The sequence below is a fragment of the Cuculus canorus genome, chromosome 30 (assembly GCF_017976375.1).
Source record: "Cuculus canorus isolate bCucCan1 chromosome 30, bCucCan1.pri, whole genome shotgun sequence".
Classification (NCBI taxonomy): domain Eukaryota; kingdom Metazoa; phylum Chordata; class Aves; order Cuculiformes; family Cuculidae; genus Cuculus; species Cuculus canorus.
Genome location: NC_071430.1, coordinates 1,025,428 through 1,037,880, shown reverse-complemented (window position 1 = coordinate 1,037,880; position 12,453 = coordinate 1,025,428). Strand labels below are relative to the sequence as shown.

Sequence of the window (12,453 nt, the reverse complement as noted above, 5' to 3'; positions counted from 1 at the left end):
GTGGTTTTGGGGTGCGGGGGGGGTCCCAGGAGGGGTTTTGGGGTGCAGGGGGGTCCCAGGGTGGGTTCTACGGGGGTCCTGAGGTGGTTTTGGGGTGCGGGGGGGTCCCAGGGTAGATTTTGGGGGGGTCCTGAGGTGGTTTTGAAGTGCGGGGGGGGTCCCAGGGTGGATTTTGGGGGGGTCCTGAGGTGGTTTTGGGGTGCGGGGGGGTCCCAGGGTGGGTTTTGTGGGGGTCCTGAGGTGGTTTTGGGGTGCAGGGGGGGGTCCCAGGGTGGGCTTTGGGGGGGTCCTGAGGTGGTTTTGGGGTGCGGGGGGGGTCCCAGGGTGGGTTTTGGGGGTTCCTGAGTCCGTTATGGGGTGCAGGAGGGGGGGGGGTCACAGGAAGACGAAGTCGTCGCCGGCGGGGGTTTTGGGGCGCTTGCCGGTGCAGGGGGGCCCCGGAGGGTTTGGGGGGGTCGGGGGGGGCTCCGGCGCGCACCCCTCGGTCAGCGTGAAAAGGGGGTACCGGGGCGCTGAGGGGGGGGCCAGCACCTGGGGGGGGGAAAGGGAGGGGTTAGAAACGGGGGGAGGAGGGGCACCCCAAAACTGACTGCCCCCCCCAATGAAGACTAAGGAGTTGGGATGGATTTTGGGGTCCCCGGGTTAATTAAGGGGGGATTTGGGTCGGATTTAGGGGTTCGGGGGGGGTTCAGGGGAGGATTTTGGGGTTCGGGGGGGGCTCACGCGGCACAGACGGTCGCACAGTGCCTCCAGTTCGGCGCCGGCGTAGAAGCAGGAGGGGATTTGGGGCGGATTTGGGAGGGGTTTAGGGGTTCAGATGGGGATTTTGGGGGTTCAGGAGGGGATTTTGGGGTTCAGGGGTGGATTTTGGGGTTCGGAGGTGGATTTGGGGGTTCAGGGGGGGCTCACGCACGACAGTTGCACAGCGCCTCCAGTTCAGCACCAGCATAGAAGCAGGAGGGGATTTGGGGCAGATTTGGGAGGGGTTTAGGAGTTCAGGAGGGGATTTTCGGGGTTCAGAGAGGATTTTGAGGGGTTCAGAGGGGGATTTTGGGGGTTCAGAGGGGGATTTTGGGGTTCGGAGGTGGATTTTGGGGTTCGCGGGGGCTCACGCGGGACAGACGGTCGCACAGCGCCTCCAGTTTGGTGCCGGCGTAGAAGCAGGAGAGGATTTGGGAGGGTTTTAGGGGTTCAGGAGGGGTTTTTGGGGGTTCAGAGAGGATTTGGGGGGTCCAGAGGTGGATTTTGGGGGTTCAGGGGTGGATTTTGGGGTTCGGGGGGGCTCACACGGTACAGACGGTTGCACAGCGCCTCCAGTTTGGTGCCGGCGTAGAAGCAGGAGGGGATTTGGGGCGGATTTGGGAGGGGTTTAGGGGCTCAGGGGAGGATTTGGGGGTTCAGGGGTGGATTTTGGGGTTCAGGGGTGGATTTTGGGGTTCGGGGGGGCTCACGCGGGACAGACGGTCGTACAGCGCCTCCAGTTCGGCACCGCCGGCGGCGTAGAAGCCGATGGTGCAACTGGGATCCATCCTGGAGAAGGGCATCTTCCGCGGGAAGCGGCAGTGGAAGGACTGGGGGGGAAGAGTTTTGGGGGGTCACAGGGGTTTGGGGGGGTCAGAAGGGTTTGGGGGGGCAGAGAGTTTTGGGGGGGGTCAGGGGGATTGGGGGGGATTGGGATTTTGGGGCCTCAGGAGGTTTGGGGGGGACTGAAGTGGTTTGGGGGCGGTCAGAGGGGTTTGGGGGGGGGTCAGGAGAGGTTTTGGGGGGCAGAGTTTTGGGGGGGTTCGGGGGGGTTTGGAGGGTCAGAGGGGTTTGGGGGGGTCACAGGGGGGGTTTGGAGGGTCAGAGAGGTTTGGGGGGTCACAGGGGGTGTTTGGGGGGTCACAGGGGTTTGGGGGGGGCTCAGGGGCTGTTTGGGGGGTCACAGGGGTTTGGGGGGCTCAGGGGGTGTTTGGGGGGGTCAGAGGGGTTTGGGGGGTCAGTGGGGTTTGGGGGGCTCAGGGGGTGTTTGGGGGGGTCAGAGGGGTTGTTTGGGGGGTCAGTGGGGTTTGGGGGTTCAGAGGGTGTTTGGGGGGTCAGAGGGGTTTGAGGGGGGTCAGAAGAGGTTTTGGGGGGCAGAGTTTTGGGGGGGTCAGGGGGAGTTAGGGGGGGGTCAGAGGGGTTTGGGGGGACTGAAGTGATTGAGGGGGTCAGAGGGGTTTGGGGGGTCACAGGGGGTGTTTGGGGGGTCAGAGGGGTTTGGGGGGGTCACAGGGGGGGTTTGGGGGGTCAGAGAGGTTTGGGGGGTCACAGGGGTTTGGGGGGGTCACAGGGGGTGTTTGGGGGGGCTGAGGAGATTTGGGGGGTCAGAGAGGTTTGGGGGGTCACAGGGGTTTAGGGGGGGCTCAGGGGGTGTTTAGAGGGTCAGAGAGGTTTGGGGGGTCACAGGGGGTGTTTGGGGGGTCAGAGGGGTTTGGGGGGTCACAGGGGGGGTTTGGGGGTGCTCCAGGGTTTGGGGGACCCCCCCTTTGTCACCTGGAGGGAGAAGCCCTGTCGGGAGGTGTCGACGCTGGACTGGCAGAGGTGGGGGTCGAGGAAGAGCAGCGAATCGTCTGGGGGGGAGAAAGGGAAATATTGGGGGACCCCCCCCCCCCAAAAAATCAACAGAGACCCCTCCTCATGGCTGGAACCGCCCCCCCAATCACCAGGGAACCCCCAAACCACCAGGGACCCCCCCACAAATCAACAGAGAACCCCCACAAATAAATAGGGACCCCCCCAAATTAAAAGGGAATACCCCCAAATTAATAGGGACCCCCCAAATTAATAGGGAACCCCCAAATTAATAGGGGTCACCCAATTGAATAGGGACCCCCCCAAATCAATAGGGACCCCCTAAATTAATAGGGACCCCCCCAAATCAATAGGGAACCCCCAAATTAATAGGGAACCCCCAAATCAACAGGGACCCCTCCCTCATGGCCGAGGGGGGAAGGATTTGGGGGGTGCAGGAGGGGTTTGGGGGGGCAAAGGGGGGGGGGTTGGGGGTTCAGAGGAGGTAAAGAGAGAGTTTGGGGGGGCAGAGGGGGCAAAAGGGGGGCATTTGGGGGGGTCAAAGGGGGGGTTTGGGGGTTCAGAGTGGGTAAAGAGGGGAGGTTGGGGGGTTTGGGGGTGCAGTGGGGGCAAAAGGAGGGATTTGGGGGGGTCAAAGGGGGGGTTTTGGGGGGCAGAGGAGGTTTGGGGGGGCAAAGGGGGGGTTTGGGGGTTCAGAGGAGGTAAAGAGAGTTTGGGGGGGCAGAAGGGGGTTTGGGGGGGCAGACGGGGCAAAATGGGATTTGGGGGGGTCAAAGGGGGGGTTTGGGGGTTCAGAGTGGGTAAAGGGGGGGTGGGGGGGGCAGAGGGGGGGTCTGGGGGTTTGGGGGTGCAGAGGGGGTAAAGGGGGGGTTTGGGGGTTCCGAAGGGGTAAAGGGAGGGGGTGGGGAGGGTTTTGGGGGTGCAGAGGGGGGTTTGGGGGGTTTTGGGGGTGCAGAGGGGTTTCGGGGCCCCCCCGTACCCTGGAAGCCGAGGAAGTAGAGCGCGTGCCGGGGCCGTCCCCCGATGACACCCACACACGCCTCGAGCTGCAGCAGCTCCTGCGGAGACACCGCACAACCGCCGCGCGCTCGGCACAACCGGGACACCATCACGGCACAACCGGGAGACCCTCACGGCACAACCGGGAGACTCTCACAGCACCGGGAGACCCTCATGGCACAACCGGGAGCCGCTCAGGAGCCCCTTTGGCACAACCAGGAGCCCTTTGGCACAACCGGGAGCCACTTGGGAGCTCCTTGGCACAACCGGGAGCCCTTTGGCACAACCCGGAGCCGCTCGGGAGCCCCTTTGGCACAACCGGGAGCCACTCGGGAGCCCCTTGGCACAACCGGGAGCCCTTTGGCACAACCCGGAGCCGCTCGGGAGCCCCTTTGGCACAACCGGGAGCCACTCAGGAGCTCCTTGGCACAACCGGGAGCCCTTTGGCACAACCGGGAGCCCTTTGGCACAACCGGGAGCCACTCGGGAGCTCCTCGGCACAACCGGGAGCCCTTTGGCACAACCGGGAGCCACTCAGGAGCCATTTGGCACAACCGGGAGCCACTCGGGAGCCCTTTGGTACAACCGGGAGTCGCTCAGGAGCCCCTTGGCACAACCGGGAGCCACTCGGAAGCTCCTCGGCACAACCGGGAGCCACTCAGGAGCTCCTTGGCACAAGCGGGAGCCCCTTTGGCACAACCAGGAGCTGCTCAGGCTCCCTTTGGCACAACCGGGAGCCCTTTGGGAGCCCTTTGGCACAACCGGGAGCCATTTGGGAGCCCTTTGGCACAACCGGGAGCCGCTCGGGAGCCCTTTGGCACAACCGGGAGCCGCTTGGGAGCCCTTTGGCACAACCGGGAGCCGCTCGGTCGGCGCTTCCCACCTTGATGCCGTCCACGTAGAGGGGGTTGAGGCTCTCCCCGCCGAGCCGCACCGGCACCAGCACCACGACAGCTCGCCGCGACTCCGTCTCGCCGCCGCCGTCGGCCTCGCCGCGCACCAGCCCGGCCACGTCCCCTTTATAAACTACCGGCAAAGACCCCCCCGGGGGTGGGGATCAAATCCTGAACCCCCAAATCCAATCCAACCCCTCTCTCCTCCTCGAATCCGGCGCTTACCGGTGCCGTCCTGGGAGACGTAAACGGAGAGGCCGCGCGTCTCCGGACACGATTCCACCGCCTTCCTGCGCCGATCGGGGATAAAAGCCGAGTCCTTTTGGGGGAGGGGGTCCCGGTGCCCCCCAGAAATGAAGGGGTGGAGAGAGGGAGGGGTCCCCCCAAAAAACTCACCGCAGGATGTGGGCGACGACCGAGGGGCCGTACCAGTCCCCCGCTTTCTTGCCGGCGCCGCGGCCGAGCTCCACGAGGCGATGGATGCCGAAGGGCGCGCCGGGGCGGTCGGCGAAGGAGGCGACGATGGCGCGGTGACACCGCTCGGCGTCCTGCGGCGATAAAGGGGGGACGGGGGACGAAGCGGTGAAGGGACCCCGCTCGGGCCTGGGGGGGCGTCGGGGCAGCTCAGCCGATGCCGGGGACGTCCCGGAGGGGCCTGGAGATGTGCCAGAGGGTCCCGGTGACATTCCAGGGGGTCCCAGTGACATTCCAGGGGGTCCTGGTGACATTCCAGAGGGTCCTGGAGATGTTCCAGGGGGTCCTGGTGACATTCCAGAGGGTCCCGGTGACATTCCAGAGGGTCCTGGAGATGTTCCAGGAGGTCCCGGTGACATCCTGGTGTGTCCTAGTGACATTCCAGGGGGTCCCGGTGACATTCCAGGGGGTCCTGGTGACATTCCAAGGGGTCCCGGTGACATCCCAGGAGGTCCTGGAGATGTTCCAGGAGGTCCCAGTGACATTCCAGGAGGTCCCGGTGACGTTCCAGGGGCTCCTGGAGATGTTCCAGGGGGTCCCGGTGACGTTCCAGGGGGTCCCGGTGACGTTCTGGTGTGTCCTGGTGACATTCCAGTAGATCCTGGTGATGTTCCAGGGGGTCCCAGTGACATCCCAGTGGATCCTGGTGACATCCCAGTGTGTCCCGGTGACATCCCAGTGGATCCTGTCTCCATCCTGGTGTGTCCCGGTGACATTCCAGATGATCCCGGTGACATCCCAGTGTGTCCTGGTGATGTTCCAGAGAGTCCCGGTGACATCCTTGGACGTCCTGGTGATGATCCAGGTGATCCCGGTGACATCCCAGTGGATCCTGGTGACATCCTGGTGTGTCCTGGTGATCGCGGTGACATCCCAGTGGATCCTGGTGACGTTCCATGGGGTCCCGGTGACATCCTGGTGTGTCCTGGTGATCCCAGTGACATCCCAGTGGATCCCGGTGACATCCTGGTGTGTCCTGGTGACATCCCATGGGATCCCAATGACATCCCAGTGGATCCTGGTGGCGTTCCATGGGGTCCCGGTGACATCCTGGTGTGTCCTGGTGATCCCAGTGACATCCCAGCGGATCCTGGTGCCATCCCAGTAGGTCCCAGTGCCACCCCAGTGGATTCCATCTCCATCCTGGGGTGTCCCGGTGACATCCGAGCTGATCCCAGGGCCCTCCTGAGGAGTCCCGGGGACGCCCCAATGGATCCCATCTCCATCCGGGGAGGTCCTGGTGCCAAACTGGGAGATCCTGGTGCCAAACTGGGAGGTCCTGGTGCCAAACTGGAAGGTCCTGGTGCCAAACTGGGAGGTCCTGGTGCCAAACTGGGAGGTCCTGGTGCCAAACTGGGAGATCCTGGTGCCAAACTGGGAGATCCTGGTGCCAAACTGGAAGGTCCTGATGTCAAACTGGGAGATCCTGGTGCCAAACTGGGAGGTCCTGGTGCCAAACTGGGAGGCCCTGGTGCCAAACTGGGAGGCGCTGGTGCCAAACTGGGGGTGCTGTGCCCGTCGTGGGGGTCCTTCGGCCGCCGAGACCGCGACCCCGGCTCTGCCGGAGCCTCCGGCCACATCCAGTCTGGGGAGAAAAGGGGGGGTCAGGGGGGGTTTTGGGGTCCCCTCTTGGGTTTTGGGGTCCCCCCTTGGGTTTTGGGGTCCCTCCCGGGATTTTTAGGGTCACCCCTTGGGTTTGTGGGGGACCCCTTCTGAGTTTTTGGGGTCCCTCCCAGGTTTTGGGGGTCCCCCTCGGGTGTTTTGGGGGTCCCCCTTCGGGTTTTTAGGGGTCCTCCCTCGGGTTGTGGGGGTCCCCTCCTGAGTTTTGGGGTCCCTCCCGAGTTTTGGGGGTCCCCCTTGGGTTTTTAGGGGTCCCCTCCTGGGCTTTTGGGGGCCCCCTTGGATTTTGAGGCCCCCCCTTGGGTTTTGGGGTCCCCTCCTTGGGTTTTGGGGATCCCCCCTCAGGTTTTTAGGGGTCTTCCCTTGGGTTTTGGAGGTCCCTACCGGGTTTTTGGGGGTCCCCCATGACTTTTAGGGGTCCTCTCCTGGGTTTTTGGGGTCCCCCTCAGGTTTTTGGGGTCTCTGCCGGGTTTTTTGGGGTCCCTCCTGAGTTTTAGGGGTCCTTCCTCGGGTTTTGGGATCCCCCCTTGAGATTTTAGGGGTCCCACCTCAGGTTTTTGGGGGTCCCCATCGGGTTTTTTGGGGTCCCCCTTTGGATTTCGGGGTCCCCCTCAGCCCCCCAATATTTGCTGGTTGAACCCCTATTTCCCCCCTTTCTCTCAGGATTTTGGGGTCTCTTTGGCTTTCAGACCCCTCTCTCCATTTCCACCCCCTCCCTCACAGGTTTTTAGGGGTCCCCCTCATTTTTGGGGTCCCCCCTGGATTTCAGGGTCCCCTTTGGATTTCGGGGTCCCCCTCAGCCCCCCAATATTTCCCGGATGAACCCCTAATTCCCCCTTTCTCTCAGGGTTTTGGTGTCTTTCAGCTTTCAGACCCCTCTCTCCATTTCCACCCCCTCCCTCCCCAGGCTTTTAGGGGTCCCCCTCATTTTTGGGGTCCCCCCTGGATTTCAGGGTCCCTCTTTGGATTTGGGATCCCCCTCAGCCCCCCAATATTTGCCGGATGAGCCCCTATTTCCCCCTTTCTCTCAGGGTTTTGGTGTCTTTCAGCTTTCAGACCCCTCTCTCCATTTCCACCCCCTCCCTCTGCAGGTTTTAGGGTTCCCCCTCATTTTTGGGGTCCCCTGGATTTCAGGTTCCCCCCCTGGATTTCGGGGTCCCCCTTCGGATTTCGGGGTCCCCCTCAGCCCCCCAATATTTCCCGGATGAACCCCTATTTCCCCCTTTCTCTCAGGGTTTTGGTGTCTTTTGGCTTTCAGACCCCTCTCTCCATTTCCACCCCCTCCCTCACAGGTTTTTAGGGGTCCCCCTCATTTTTGGGGTCCCCCCTGGATTTCAGGGTCCCCTTTGGATTTCGGGGTCCCCCTCAGCCCCCCAATATTTCCCGGATGAACCCCTAATTCCCCCTTTCTCTCAGGGTTTTGGTGTCTTTCAGCTTTCAGACCCCTCTCTCCATTTCCACCCCCTCCCTCCCAGGTTTTTAGGGGTCCCCCTCATTTTTGGGGTCCCCCCTGGATTTCAGGGTCCCCCCTGGACTTCGGGGTCCCCCTTCGGATTTCGGGGTCCCCCTCAGCCCCCCAATATTTGCCGGACGAACCCCTAATTCCCCCTTTCTCTCAGGGTTTTGGTGTCTTTTGGCTTTCAGACCCCTCTCTCCATTTCCACCCCCTCCCTCTGCAGGTTTTAGGGTTCCCCCTCATTTTTGGGGTCTCCCCTGGATTTCAGGGTCCTCCCTGGATTTCAGGGTCCCCCTTTGGATATAGGGGTCCCCCTCAGCCCCCCCATAATTTGCCGGACAAACCCCTAATTCCCCCTTTCTCTCAGGGTTTTGGTGTCTTTCAGCTTTCAGACCCCTCTCTCCATTTCCACCCCCTCCCTCCCCAGGTTTTGGGGTCCCCCCTGGATTTCGGGGTCCCCCCCGGGATTTTGGGGTGCCTCACCGCGCCCCAGGAGGTGGAGGATGAGCGTTTGGCCCAAGAGCATCTGTGCGCAGCGCAGAGTACAGCCCCAACCGCAGTCGGTGCTCCAAAGGGACTCCGGAAGCGCCGCGAACTCGCGCCGATACGTGAACCACAACCGCGATGAGAAATCGCACCGGAACCGACGAAGCTCCTCTGGAAGAGGGGGGGGGGGGCACCCCAAAACCATCAGAGACACCCCAAAAAATAACAAACCCCTCCCCCGGAACCCCAAAACCACCCGCAGAGCCCCCCCTGAACCTCTAAACCTGACTCTGAAGAAGTAAAGCTGTCAAACACCCCCCCAGAGACCCCCAAAACCCCCCCCAGAAGCCCCCAAAAACCCCATCAGAGCCTCCCCTGAACCCCAAAACCTCCCCCTGAACCCCTAAACCTCCCAATCTCCCCCTCAGAGCCCCCCAAACCCCCCCTGAACCCCAAAATCATCCGCAGAGCCCCCCCTGAACCTCTAAACCTGACCCTGAAGAAGTAAAGCTGTCAAACACCCCCCCAGAGTACCCCAAAACCCCCATCAGAGCCTCCCCTGAACCCCAAAACCTCCCCCTGAACCCCAAAACCTCCCAACCTCCCCCATAGCCCCCCAAAACCCCCTCAGAGCCCCCCCAAACCCCCCTGAACCCCAAAATCATCCGCAAAGCCCCCCCTGAACCTCTAAACCTGACCCTGAAGAACTAAAGCTGTCAAATACCCCCCCAGAGCCCCCCAAAAACCTCATCAGAGCCTCCCCTGAACCCCAAAACCTCCCAATCTCCCCCCCAGCCCCCCCAAACCCTCTCCAGGACCCCAGAGCCCCCCCGAAACCCCCCCAAATCCTCCCTTTAGCCCCCCCAAACCCTTTCCAGAACCCCAAAGCCCCCCCAAATCCTCCCTCCAGCCCCCCCAAACCCTCTCCAGGACCCCAGAGACCCCCAAACCCCCCAAATCCTCCCCCCAGCCCCTCTATTCCCCCCCCAGCCCCCCCAAACCCTCTCCAGGACCCCCCCAAACCCCCCTAATCCTCCCCCCATCCCCTCTATTCCCCCCCCAGCCCCCCCAAACCCTCTCCAGGACCCCAGAGCCCCCCCCAACCCCCCCCTAATCCTCCCCCCAGCCCCTCTATTCCCCCCAATTCCCCCCCCCAGCCCCCCCCAAACCCTGTCCAGGACCCCAGAGCCCCCCCTAATCCTCTCCGCAGCCCCCCCTTTCCCCCCCCCGGCCCTCACCGTGGCTGTCGGGGCGGTAGCGGCGCCCCAGGAGGTGCAGAGGGGCGGCTCTGCTCAACCGGGACCTCGAGCGCAGGGTCCAACCTGGGGGGGGACACCGGGGAGGGGAAACCGGGGGTCAAACCGGGACCCTCAACACCCCCATTCCTTCCTCCTCTCCTCCCCCAAATTCCTGTGTCTCCCCCTTCCCATTTTCCCCCTGCAGTTCCCCCCCCACTATTATCAGTGCCCCCCAATTATGGGGCAGAAACCCTTCTATGGGGCAGGGACACCTCTATGGGGCAGAGACCCCCCTTCTATGGGGCTTGGAACCCCTCTATGGGGTAGGGACCCTCCTTCTTTGGGGCTTGGAACCCCACCATGGGCCCGGGAACCCCTCTATGGGGCAGGGACCCTCCTTCTATGGGGCTTGGAACCCCTCTATGGGGTGGAGACCCCCAACCCTGAGACTGGGATCTCCTCTATGGGGTGGGAACCCCCTCTATGGGGCCGGGAACCCTCTTCTGTGGGGCCGGGAATCCCCTTCTGTGGGGCTGGGAACCCCCTCTATGGGGCCGGGAACCCCCAACCCTGAGACTGGGATTTCCTCTATGGGGTGGGAACCCCCTCTATGGGGCAGAGACCCTCCTTCTATGGGGCTGGGAGTCTCCTCTATGGGGTGGGAACCCCCTCTATGGGGCCGGGAACCCTCTTCTGTGGGGCCGGGAACCCTCTTCTGTGGGGCTGGGAACCCCCTCTATGGGGCCGGGAACCCCCAACCCTGAGACTGGGATCTCCTCTATGGGGTGGGAACCCCCTCTATGGGGCAGAGACCCTCCTTCTATGGGGCTGGGAGTCTCCTCTATGGGGTGGGAACCCCCTCTATGGGGCAGGGAACCTTTCCATGGGGCAGGGACCCCCCTCCATTCCCGTTCCCCCCTCCGCCCCTTCCCCCTTATTCCCCTCTCAGTTGCCGGTGCCCTTCCCCGCTGTGCCCCCCCCCCCCTCCCATTCTCTCCCCATTCCCGGTGTTCCCCCCCCCTCTCTATTCCCGGTTCCCCTCCTCCATTCCCGGTTCCCCCCCTCTCCATTCCCGGTGTCCCCCCCCGCCATTCCCGGTTCCCCTCTCTCCATTCCCGGTCCCCCCCCCCCTATTCCCGGTTCCCCCCCTCTCCATTCCCGGTCCCCCTCCTCTCCATTCCCGGTTCCCCCCACTCTCTATTCCCGGTCCTCCCCCCTCTATTCCCGGTGTCCCCCCCCCATTCCCGGTCCTCCCCCCTCTATTCCCAGTTCCCCCCCCTCACCGTATCTGACGCTGTTCCAGGCCGCCAGGACGCGGCCCCTCACCCGCCCCCCCGCCTCACCGCTCGCCCCCCCCTTCCCCCCCCTCATGGCGGCGCCGCTCGGGGAGGGGCGAGGCCTGCCGGGCGCGACCGGTACCGGCACCGCCGCCCGCTACCGCCATCTTGGAGACGGGCAGAGCCTGCCGGAAGTGGCGACGCGACCGGGCGGAAGTGGCCGCGTCTTTAGCACCGCCGCCATCTTGAAAAGGGGCAAAAACCAGAAGCGGCGATGGGGCCGGGCAAACATGTGTTGCCGCCATCTTTGGAATGGGCAGGAAGTGGCGACAAAGCCGGGCGGAAGTGAGGGGTGGAAGGCTCTCAGCCCCATAGAAAGGGGGTTCTGCGCCCCATAGAAGGGTCTCTGCTCCGTAGGGAAGTCTCTGCCCTTTGGAGGGGTCTCTGCCCCATAGAGGGCCTCCTGGGACCCTTCTAAGGCTTTCTGGGACCCCTCTAAAGAGCCACAGGACCCCTCGCAGGCCTTCCAGGACCCCTCTAAGACCACCAGGACCCCTAAAGACCCCATGGGACCCCTTTAAGGCCTTCCAGGACCCCTCTAAGACCACCAGGACCCTTTTAGGGCCTTCCAGGACCCCCCTAAGACCACCGAGACCCCCTAAAGACCCCCATGGGACCCCTTTAAGGCCTTCCAGGACCCCTCGAGGACACTCAGGACCCCTCCTGAGCCCCCTGGGACCCCTTTAAATAAACCCCACCGTAAATAGGTCCTGGGGATCCTGGAGGGGTCCATAAATGGGTCCCGGAAGACCTTAGAGGGGTCCTGGTGGGCTCTAGAAGGGACCTGGGGGGTCACTAAAGGGTCCTGGGGGTCCCTAAAGGGGCTGAGGGTTCCCTAAGGGGGTCCTAAAGGGCTCTAGAGGGGTCCTGGGGGTCCCTAAAAGGAACTTGGGGGTCCAAGAGGGCTCTTGGGGGTCTCTAGGAGGGTCCTAAGGGGCTCTAGAGGGGTCCTGGATGTCCTGGAGGGGTTCTTGGGGGCTCTAGAGGGGTCCTGGGGGTCCCTAAAAGGAACTTGGGGGTCCAAGAGGGCTCTTGGGGGTCTCTAGGGGGATCCTAAGGGGCTCTAGAGGGGTCCTGGATGTCCTGGGGGGGTTCTTGGGGGCTCTAGAGGGGTCCTGGGGGTCCCTAAAAGGAACTTGGGGGTCCAAGAGGGCTCTTGGGGGTCTCTAGAGGGGTCCTGGAGGAGCCTAAAGAGGTCCCGGAGTTCCTAGAGGGTTCCTGGGGGGTCCCTAAAAGTGGTCTTGAGTGTCTTAGAGGGGTTCGGGGGTTCCTGAAGGCATTCTGGTGGTCCCGGATGTGTCCTGGGAGTCCCTCACTCGGTCCTAGAGGGGCATTGGGGGTCCCTGAAGCGCTCCTGGGGGGTTCCTGGAGAGATCCTTGGGTTACCTAAAGGGGTC

At 63.2% G+C, this 12,453-nt stretch overlaps 1 protein-coding gene across 1 annotated transcript; it reads right to left on the bottom strand.

The window, feature by feature from the left end:
* Nucleotides 1–374: 374 nt before the first annotated feature.
* ATG4D (autophagy related 4D cysteine peptidase) lies at nucleotides 375–11,090 on the bottom strand. The gene is made up of 10 exons (XM_054051745.1): nucleotides 11,003–11,090; nucleotides 9,720–9,803; nucleotides 8,479–8,652; nucleotides 4,842–6,504; nucleotides 4,671–4,735; nucleotides 4,436–4,578; nucleotides 3,533–3,611; nucleotides 2,515–2,591; nucleotides 1,452–1,571; nucleotides 375–531 (listed from the first exon to the last, which is right to left on the bottom strand). The coding sequence occupies exons 1-10, from the start codon at nucleotides 11,088–11,090 to the stop codon at nucleotides 376–378; spliced, it is 2,649 nt and encodes an 882-aa protein (XP_053907720.1). The 3' UTR covers nucleotide 375.
* Nucleotides 11,091–12,453: the final 1,363 nt, after the last annotated feature.

What these genes read in the sequence shown, in the direction of transcription:
- ATG4D (XM_054051745.1), bottom strand. Translation starts at nt 11,090, where the DNA reads ATGAGGGGGGGGAAGGGGGGGGCGAGCGGTGAGGCGGGGGGGCGGGTG. An exon ending in CGTCTCCCAGGACGGCACCG is followed by an intron (nt 4,579 to 4,670) that starts GTAAGCGCCGGA and finishes CTTTGCCGGTAG; the next exon opens with TTTATAAAGGGGACGTGGCC. An exon ending in GACAGGGCTTCTCCCTCCAG is followed by an intron (nt 1,572 to 2,514) that starts GTGACAAAGGGG and finishes CTTCCCCCCCAG; the next exon opens with TCCTTCCACTGCCGCTTCCC.